Raw genomic sequence first — 9,778 nt, forward strand, 5'->3', positions numbered from 1 at the left:
TTGCATATGAGAACCGCCCATCTTCCAGGCGCTGGTGTGGTGTGATGAGGCCTGGGGGGAGTGTGACGGGCCAGCCGGGGGTGTGCGCCCTGGTGGAGACGCGCGCTTACACGCTCAGCCCAAGTCCAGGGGCGGGCAGTGCTCTGGCTTTTAGGGAGCCCCGCTATTTCCAGATGAAACTGAAGCCTGGAGTGGGCTTGTAGCCTGTGGTGGGGTCAGAAGCTCGCACTGAAGCCCAGCGCTAAACTTGGGCTCGGGTGGGATTCGGAGGCAGTGACGAGAAAGGTGATCGCCTCCCCACGACACTGACGCTGCCTGTCACCCTCGTCGACTCCTAGATAAACTCCGGGGGGAGATCAACAAGGTGGTGAACAAGTACATTGACCAGGGCGTGGCGGAGCTGGTCCCAGGCGTGCTGTTCGTGGACGAGGTCCACATGCTGGACATCGAGTGCTTCACCTACCTGCACCGCGCGCTCGAGTCCTCCATTGCCCCCATCGTCATCTTCGCGTCCAACCGAGGCAACTGCGTCATCAGGTACCCGAGCCCCCCAGGCGCCTCAGTGTCTCCAGGGTCGCGCGTCGAGGTGGGGAGGAGGGCGCCCTGTTCCCCCTGAGGGGAGCGCTCGGAGTGGCTCCCGTTTCTGCGTGGGAGGGCTTCCTCGTGGTAACTGGGGTTCCCGTGGGTGTGACTTGGTCGTGTGGTTGGAATGGGCAAAGGAAGGGTCGGGTGGGCCAGCCCTCAGCGACACGGCCTGTGTTGGCTTCCTCCCACGTGAGCTCCCCGAGGTGTGTGTCGTGAGCTCACTTTCCAGATGAGGAAACAGGGTGACAGCATGGGGCGCCCCTGGGCACAGACAGGACAAGAACCCAGGCTCTGACAGTGAAGCCTGTCCTTTCTTTCCGGCCCAAACCTTTTCCTGGAGCCACACTGGCACCTCCCCACCGATCCCCGAGGCCCACCTTCAGGAAGGGAGCCCAGGGGCGTTCCTGGTGGTCCAGGGGTTGAAATCTGCCTCGCAGTGCGGAGGACGTGGGCTCTTCCGTGGCCCAGCAAGGCCCCACGTGCTGCAGGACAGCTGAGCCCGTGCACCGTGGCTCCTGAGCCGGAGAGCTGGAGAGCAGCCCCCACCCAGCGCAGCAGAGAAAGCCCACACGCAGCAGCAAAGCCCACCTCAGCTTTAGAAAAGGAGGGGCGCCCAGGGGCCGCGCCCTCTCCAGCGCCCGAGTGAGCGCCGTGTGCCCAGTAGTTGGCTGCCCGTGTTCTGCACCCCCTGGGTGTGGGGCCTGCTCCCAGCAGTGCTGGGGCACGACAGGGTGGTGCAGGGGCCTCTGCAAGCCTGCTGTACAGTGGCGAGGGCGGCAGGGCCCGGAGACTGCATGCTCCTGGCCCAGGGGGAGCGGGAATCTGAAGAGAGACCCCAAGACCATGACTGTCTCAGCTCAGAGCTGCAGCCAGAGAGTGAGGAGCCTAGACCAGCCCGAACCCTAGACCTGCCTGTGTAGAGGTGCTCTGTCTCTGCTGAGCTTGTACGGCAGCCGTGCTGTTGGCTCTGGGGCAGGCCCCGCTCAGGTGGCCATTCTCGCCCAGAGTGAGGGTCTGTGTGCGCGCTGCACGTGCAGGCGGCAGCTTCGTGCAGCCCCTCTTTGAATCCCTGTAATGCTGTCTTGTCAAGAACACCGCTCGTCACCGTCACCGCTGTCTTCTGGTCTTGAAGGGACGGCAGCTTGGACCAGGTCCAGGCCAGCCAGGGCCTGGCTCCCTGGGCAGCATCTGGAAACGGCACCTGGCCTGGAGAGCCCGGTGTCCGGCCACACAGGCGCCGCGTATGTTTTCTGGGCTCGCTTTGGTGGGGCCTGGCTTCAGGGTGACAGTGGGCAGACGGGCCCAGCCTGGACAGCTGGCGCCCCCTGCCAAGGGAGCCCCGCGGCCAGAGCCCACCCCGGCCGAGAGCTCTCAGGATCAGAGTCCTCTTCGCCTCCTGCCGTCTAGGGAAAAAAGAGGCACGGGAGGGTGGCCGTGACCTCAGAACCCACCCAGTGGGGCCTGGGGAACTTGGGCCCAGCCCCATCCAGAAGGATATGTGTTCCAGAAACCATTTTCTCTAATACGTTGTCTGAAAGAAATTTTGTGCCTCAGAGTCCGAGCTTGAACACATTTCCACAGTCTTTGGTCTTTAATTCCTGAGAAGTGCTTAGTATTTCTTAAGCAGAGGTTTTGTTTTTGTTTTCTGTTTAAATTTTTAGTTTTATGGACTTAAAACCAAAAGAAGATTTTAACACATATTGACAAATTCTGTTCCTTCGTGTTTTTTTCCCATTTTTTTTCTTTAGACTTTTATATTCACTGTCTCTGAAATGAAGATAATTTATCATGAGTGTTATAGAAGTGGGGATGTTTCAAGATGGCTGATTGAGCTCGTTTAAACTTTCCCAGGAGAATATCGAAGTAGAAAGAGAAAAATACAGCCTAAACAGAATCAAATAACTGAAGATTAAATGAGGTTTTAGAGGTTATTTTGTTTAATATGACGATTACAGGTATACCAAATACTGAGTTTAATCATGACAGAATTTTTTCCTTACAATTCTTTATTTTTTTTAGAAATATTTGTTGGTGAAAAAGATTCATTTTTTTCTAGTGGCTTCTTAACATTTTGCATTTGCTACTAGTCTGTTTCCTTTTTTGTTTGAAAAGGTCTTAATTATTTTTAAGTATTAGATTTAGCAATTATTAATGTAGCATTTTATTATTTTATTTTTTCATTGTGGTAAAATGCATAGAACATAGTTTGCCGCTTTAGTTACTTTTAAGTGTTGGGGAGGCCAGAACTGGGGGCCTGCTGCTGTGGCCTGCTCAAGTGGAGGCAGGAGCCCCCGGCTCAGCTCGCTGGGCTTCCAGACGCGGCTGAAGCCTAACACGTGCCGCAGGGTCTGCCTGGGACACAGCCCGCTGGGAGCTGGTGCTGTTCAACCCCGTGGGGTGGCCAGTCACTGGTTTGGCTAAGGATTCGAGAGAGAGACAGGCAAAAGTTATGATGGGACAGTTCCCCAAAAGAAATAAATAACTGATGGACACGAGGGAAGGCCTTCAGACGATTCATGAATAATCAAGGACTCGCAGAGTCAGATGCGGTGCTAGACCTTCCTTTTCCTAGAACTTTAGGCAGCAAACTGTGAGGCTGCTCAGCGCTGGCCACAGTGTCGGGGGGCCAGATCGCTCGCGCGGCTGCAGACGTGAGCACATTCCTTGGTTCAGCCGTCCATGTGTTTAGGGAGATGTTCAGGGTTGTGTCCGGCTCTGTGAGAGATGCTGAGGAAATGTTCATGGCAGTTATGCCTAAGACACCGTTAGTTATAACAGTAACACTAGGGACCACTACGTGAATGCCCGGTGGTTTGGGTCCAGTGAGACTCGTCATGGGCTGTTTATACTGAAACAACAGGGACAGGAGCGGCCCAAACGGATCTGCACACTTAGGGTGGCGCGCGGGGGTGGCAGATGCCGCTGTGAACAGCCTCGCCGCGGCTGCAGTTGGCCTTCTCCTCCTCCCCCGACTCCCCGTGGTGGTGATGCTCGCAGAAACAATGGCGTGGTTTCTGATGCCACCCGAGTGAGTCTGTCCTCGCGGTCCTGCTTCTGACTCTCAGGACGAGAACTAGCTGCTTTGTTATCACCGGGGCCTCGGCCATGGTTCCACTGTCCAGAGAGGCCCGAGTGACCTGGACCTTGTCGGCCTTGCAGGGGCACGGAGGACGTCACCTCTCCTCACGGCATCCCTCTCGACCTGCTGGACCGAGTGATGATCATCCGGACCATGCTGTACACCCCGCAGGAGATGAAGCAGGTGGGCCGCGCCGCCCCTCCTCCCCGCCCTCGCTCGCCCTCGGGCCCCTGACACCGGGCAGGACGGAGCCCGTGAGTGTCTCTGGCCCCCCACCGCCCCCCACGGCGCTGCCGGCCGAGGGCGTGTCTCCGTGCTCCCCAGCCTTGGCCTACCTGAGTGACGCGAGCCAGCAGGGCGTTGCCTCCCGTGTCCCAGCGGCTCAGCTGCCGGGAGTCCTGGCGGTCCTCTCTTCTACCCCATCCCGCCTGGTAACCTTAGGACGTGGGAAAACCAACTGGAGGACCACCAGTAAGCAGGCCCCAGCTCAGAGAGGCAGCAGAGCGCCGCTCAGTGATGGGCCCGCCCAGGCGCCAGCCCGCCGGAGCCTGCGGCAGCCTGGCTCCCGCGGGCAGAGCCCAGGCCCCAGCAGAGGCAGTGTGGGTGGCGGCCGTGGAGTGACGCTCGCAGGGAAGGTGTGCAGGGGCGCGCTGAGCTCACGGCGGCTCCGCCTGTGCTGAATCAGGAGAGGTGACGGGCCGCGGGATTGGCCTCGTCCGCAGGGCGCAGCCCCAGCTCTCCTTGCAGAGTCGGAGCCGCAGCCACGTGCCCGCAGCGCCCGCAGCCTTGGCAGCCCCGTCCCTTCTGGGCCTTCCGAGCCATCCTCTCCCCCGGTGCTGGCTGAGCCCTAAGTGGCGATTCCAGGACACAAAGCCGGCCGTGTGCTGCGGGGCCCAGCCATCTGCTCTGCCCACCCTGACCCCAGACAGTCTCGCTGGGGCATAGATCTCACTGTGGGTCCCCGTACGGCCACAGCTGGGGACCTGGGGTGCCCAGGGCCGCACTGACATCCGGGGGACTCTGCCAGACCGTCTCCTCCAGAGCACTCTCAGATGGGGTACTGAGTCGTTTGATCCCGTCACTCAAGGTAGGGCAGACAGTTACTACTGATGTTCTTAAAGAGCGGGTGCTGAGATGTAGACTGGTTAGCTTGCCCGGGTTCACATGGCCCATCTGTGGCAGGACTGGGACTGGGACCCAGGCTGTCTCATCCTGAAGCCCCTTACCTGATGTCTCTGCCACCAGCCTCCTCCCTGTGAGAAATGTCCCGTCTGGGAGGCGTCTCTGTGGCAATTGGCCAGCAGGCTGCTCCTTTCGGAGCTCAGAGGGCCTCTCCTGGACCCTCCGCAGCAGCACCCCGCCTGCCTGTGGCCTGTCTGGCCTGGCCTTGCGTGTCCTGTGGACCAGCGCCCAGGAGGCCTGTGATGTGTAGAGCCAGTGCTCTCCCTGCGTGACGGCATGGCTCAGACCCCAGGTGGTTGTAGTTGGCAGCAGCTGGGTGGGAGGTGGGGTCCATGGCTGGAGGCCTTGGCGCCACGCAAGAGGCTCTCGCTCTTGGATGAATGCTGGGTTGAAGCCAGGCTCTCGCTGACTAGGAGCAGAAGCGAAAGCAGAGAAGTCGGTCCCTTCCTCAGCCCACTGTTGTGGCTGGGGCGGCGCCCTGCACCCCGCGGCGCTTCGTGGCTGCGTGGTGTCCTCTGTGGGCCTCCGCCTCTGCTCACGGGACAAGCGCTCCCTCCTCTTGGGGCCGCTGGGAGGCCCCGGGGAGAGCGCGGGAGAGCAGGGAGGAAGGGCTGCTTCTCATGGGCTCCTCACAGCAGCTTTCAGTGACCAGGGCTCCAGGCTGGCATCGCAAGATCAGCCAGCCAGCCTCTGTGGCTTCCTTTCCACCCAGAGCATGCTGCGCCCCCGCCGTGCATGTGCGTGCTGCCCCAGGGTCCGCAGGCTCAGCCGGGGGCCTCTTCTCGGGCTTTCTCTTGGGCGGGGAGATGACAGGCCAGCTCCATGACAAGCCTGGCTTTGCGCATGCCGTTCAGGGGACAGTCTCAGCGTTTCTCCTGGAGCTCGGGTGGGTTTTTTTAAAAACAAAGTGATGTAACTTGTGTACTCTGCCACCAGCGCCGACACCCTCATAAACTATCCCCTGCAGGTTATTAAATGATTAAAGATCTAATTTATGAACTGTCGCTGGTGAGCGGTCTGGAGCAGGAGCTCCTGGCATTGCTGTGACCTGCTCAGGGGGAGAGAGAGCGCAGCGTCCCCAGCACCCTCCGGTGTCGGCTGCCCGCGCTGGGCTCTCCCCACCAGGCCCCGGGACCCCGTGTCCCCATCTCCCGAGAGTTCCCTGAGGCCCTGGGGACTTCCTTGTGGCAGACCCAGCTGTTGGGCGAGAAGCTCTTTTTACTCGAAAGCGCAGAGCTGCCCTGCTCTGATGGGCGGGACCGGAGGGCTGTCCTTTGGCGGGAGCCTCCGCCCCTGCTCTCCCCGCCGCCCGCGTGCCCCTCTGGTGACTCCTCTGCTCAGCTGCACTTCCGCAGCACGCAGATGGGCCCCTCACGCACATAGATGCTTGTGACTGAGGTCACACTTGGCAGCCCCCGGCTGAACTGACGTTTGATGTGGCCAGCGCAGCGTTTGTGAAATGTCTAGGTGGACAGCATTTTAGCGCTCAGGACATTTCATACCAAAGTCTGAGCTGAGACTTTCCTGCCAGCACCTGGCCCTTGGCCCTGGTGGCAGCGCTTACTGCAGAGCGGCTGCCTTCCCACCCACCTTGCCCCTGCCCGCTCGCCACTCAGGTCTGCGGGACCTGTTCCCGAGCAGGGCCTTCCCTGCCGACAGCTCCTGACCCTCCGGCCCCTCCGCCCTGGCGACGCTTGAGCCTGGGCTCCGTCCCCCCACTGCCGTGGCTGTGTCCCGGGCGCACGTTTATGGCTTCAATTTAAACGAGGCCCTCTTGATATCTTGTTTACGAAGCTGCCAGAGTGAAAAATTCCTGTGTTACACGAGGCTCGACGTCCCCGAGTTATCTCAGCTACACAACACGCAGCATCATTCCCCCGCTGCCCCTTATCACTCGGCACCGCTGCGTGGCCGGGCCCCGGTGCCACGCGCGCTGCCGGCCCCACCCAGCCCGCCGCCCACCCGCCCCTGGGCTTTCCAGGGCACGCGCGCCAGCCTCTTCACAACAGATGTGATGTCACCCAGTGAGTGATGTTATGAGGGCTGCTGAATCTTTAAAAGTAACTTTTTAAATGTATTTAACCATCATTTGTCAGGCAGGGAAAGGGTGTCTCTCTTTGCCAACGTGCTTACAGGTGGCAGTGCCTGCCCTGGGGAGGGAGGTTGGCTGCCCTGAGGGAGCCCCCGAGGGGCAGGGCGAGGGGGCACCAGCTGCCTCCTTGTGGGCCTGTGGCTGCGTCCTTGAGGGGTGGGAGGCCCTCAGTGCCCACGGGGGTGGCTCTGCCCCGCCCGCCCGGGTTGGGCCTCTACGCTCTCAGGAGGTGGGACGAGAATGCTGAGGTCGGCCGCTGTAGATCACAATTTTTCTCCCAAAGATCATTAAGATCCGAGCCCAGACAGAAGGGATCAACATCAGTGAGGAGGCGCTGAACCACCTGGGGGAGATTGGAACCAAGACCACCCTGAGGTGAGCTGGCTGCCGGGCCCCGACTGGATGGGGGTCCCTGCCTGGCCCAGGGCCAGAACGGCCCGCTGGCGGTGTTGGGAAAGCTGAGCGGCAGGCAAGTCCTCCGTCCCGAGATGGGCCCCCTGCCCGGCGGCCCCTGGGGTGCAGGAGGGGTCAGCACTGGGCAGGGGGGTGGGGCAGCCGCCCCCTGCAGCTGCGGCACCTCTGCCTGGTGGCGGGGAGGGGCGCCAGCAGGCGGCTGTCCTGACTGCTCCCAGCGGCCAGAGGCCCCTCAGTGCCCTGATTCCTTCCTGTGAGTCACGGCCTCTCAGTGCTCAGCCCGGCCTGGCTCCCTTGGCGTCGGCGCCTCGCTTCTCAGGGGGGCGCAGGGCTGCGAGCCGGCTGGGCGGCACGGTGCGTGCACTTGCTCGCCTCTGGATGGCGCCTGTGCACTCGGGCACGTTTTCCTCTCCCCGCCGTGTGCCCCGCCCCGTCTGGACCCTGGCACTGGCTCCCCACCCCCGTGTGTCCCCCAGGTTGCGGGCCCCTTCTCGTAGAGTGGGCACCTCCTGCTGGAGCGCTTCAGGCGGTGACAGGCCGCGGGGCTCACGGCATTTGGTGACTTCTGGCTCCTCTGGTCGGGTGGTGGGTCCAGCGCTCTGGGAAGTGACCGGTGTCCTTGTCTGCTGCGTGCGCAGCAGCTGGCACAAGCTCCCAGGGCTCATCAGCGCTCCCGCTGGCATCGGCAAGGGCTGCTGCCCGTGGCCCCGACTCACCCCCGCCCTGGCCGCCCTAGGTACGCGGTGCAGCTGCTGACCCCAGCCAACCTGCTGGCCAAGATCAACGGGAAGGACGGCATCGAGAAGGAGCACGTGGAGGAGATCAGCGAGCTCTTCTACGACGCCAAGTCCTCGGCCAAGATCCTGGCCGACCAGCAGGACAAGTACATGAAGTGAGGCGGCTGAGGGCCTCTGCGCAGGCACAGCGGTCAGCCAGGCCCCGGGCCGGCCGTGGACAGGAGGCTCCAGCCACGCAGGGTGCTGTCCCCGCCCGGCGGACAGCAGCGCTGTGAGGTCGGCATGGAGACGTTCCCTTCAAGTTACTGTGGCTCCTCCCACGGCTGCTTTGAAGGAGCCCTGCCCCTGGTGTGTTTTCTAATAAACCCTGATAGGTGATTTTGGTGACATGACTCCCTTAATTTTTAAAAAGGGACCTTTGTGCTTTGGAGCAGCTGGAGAGGTGGAGGGCTGTGAAGACGGCCCAGCGGTCCCTGGCCGCCAGCCCCTCGCCGCCGCGCGTGAGTTGTGTGCACTGAGCCCGCGACGCACACTGTGGGCTCTGTACATGTGTCCTCGGCGGTCAGCTGTCCGCTGTCCATCCCAGGAGCCGCCCAGCACCATGTCTTACCTGTGGCTTCCTTGTCTCTGATGGCCCGGACCGTTGTGAGCAGTGCTGGTCAGGTGCTCTGGCGTGGCGCCCTTAGTGGGGCTGCTTTGGTGTTTTTCTCATGATGAAACTGGGATTAAGGGTCACTAGGAGAAGAGCACGGGGCTTTTCCATCCGGTCCTGTCGGCTGTGCCCGCTGGCGGGGCTCCTGGCTGTTGTGCTGGCCTGGGCCCCCTGGCCCGGGCGTGCCTTCCTCACCGTCCTCCTTGGAAGGCGTCTCTAAGCCCAGCCCTCTCAGGGGGCGGCACCTTCACTTCACCTCCTGGAGGCTGAGTGTCTTTGCCCCGGAGGTCATCTGTTCTCTTTTGTGTCAAGATGGACTTTTGGGGTTTTTACTTTCATTATTTAATTTATTTGGCTGCGTTGGGTCTTGGTTGCAGCATGGAGTTCCCCAGCCAGGGCTTGAACATGGCCCCCTGTGTTGGGAGCCCTGAGACTTAGCCACTGGACCACCTGGAGGCCCCTGGGTTTTTATCAGATGCTTCGGGGTTATAACCCAGTACGACGTTCTCTTGTTGCTCAAGTTGTTCAGCTTTGACCACCGGGATCCCTTTCAGCTGGGCCCTGTGTCCCTGAGCCATGCCCCCGCCACTGGGATGACGTCTTTTGTCAGGCCCTGGGAGGGAGGGCCCGCGGAGCGTGGGCAGACGCCGCCTGGCTGTCCTTGCCGGGAAGGAGGAACACGGTGCGCTCTGCCGGGCCGGCCCTTGTCCCCGCGCCCGCTGCTCACCGCAGGCAGCGCTCGGCACAGGAGCAGCGCCTCACGGGCAGGGTCTCCAGGTGCTTTCCTGTGTGCGAGAGGGACCCACCGAGACGGGAATCCTGAGCACCACCGTAAGTCGGCCTGCACGCATCCCCATCACCGGAGCCTGAGCGGGAATCCAGGCAGGCAGGCGGAGTGCTGGGGTCCTTGAACCCCCGCTGCCGGCATGGGTCTTGTGTGGGCCCTGCTGCTCCCCAGCATGGGGGTCCTGAGGCGGGGGGTGTGAGGGACGAGGGCACAGGGTGCGTGGTGCGGTGCTTCCCGAGGCCAGGGCCAG

General features: G+C 61.6%; 1 protein-coding gene across 1 annotated transcript in view; it reads left to right on the plus strand.

Moving 5' to 3' along the window:
- The window catches only part of RUVBL1 (RuvB like AAA ATPase 1), a 31,130-nt gene extending 22,663 nt beyond the window's left edge, over nucleotides 1–8,467 (plus strand). Inside the window, exons 8-11 of the mRNA XM_069561082.1 lie at nucleotides 339–537; nucleotides 3,745–3,847; nucleotides 7,222–7,313; nucleotides 8,089–8,467. Of these exons, the coding sequence (XP_069417183.1) occupies nucleotides 339–537; nucleotides 3,745–3,847; nucleotides 7,222–7,313; nucleotides 8,089–8,248 (554 nt within the window). The 3' untranslated portion in view covers nucleotides 8,249–8,467. The remainder of the gene's footprint in view (nucleotides 1–338; nucleotides 538–3,744; nucleotides 3,848–7,221; nucleotides 7,314–8,088) is intronic.
- The last annotated feature ends 1,311 nt before the right edge of the window (nucleotides 8,468–9,778 follow it).

Source organism: Ovis canadensis, chromosome 19, assembly GCF_042477335.2.
Source record: "Ovis canadensis isolate MfBH-ARS-UI-01 breed Bighorn chromosome 19, ARS-UI_OviCan_v2, whole genome shotgun sequence".
NCBI lineage: Eukaryota > Metazoa > Chordata > Mammalia > Artiodactyla > Bovidae > Ovis > Ovis canadensis.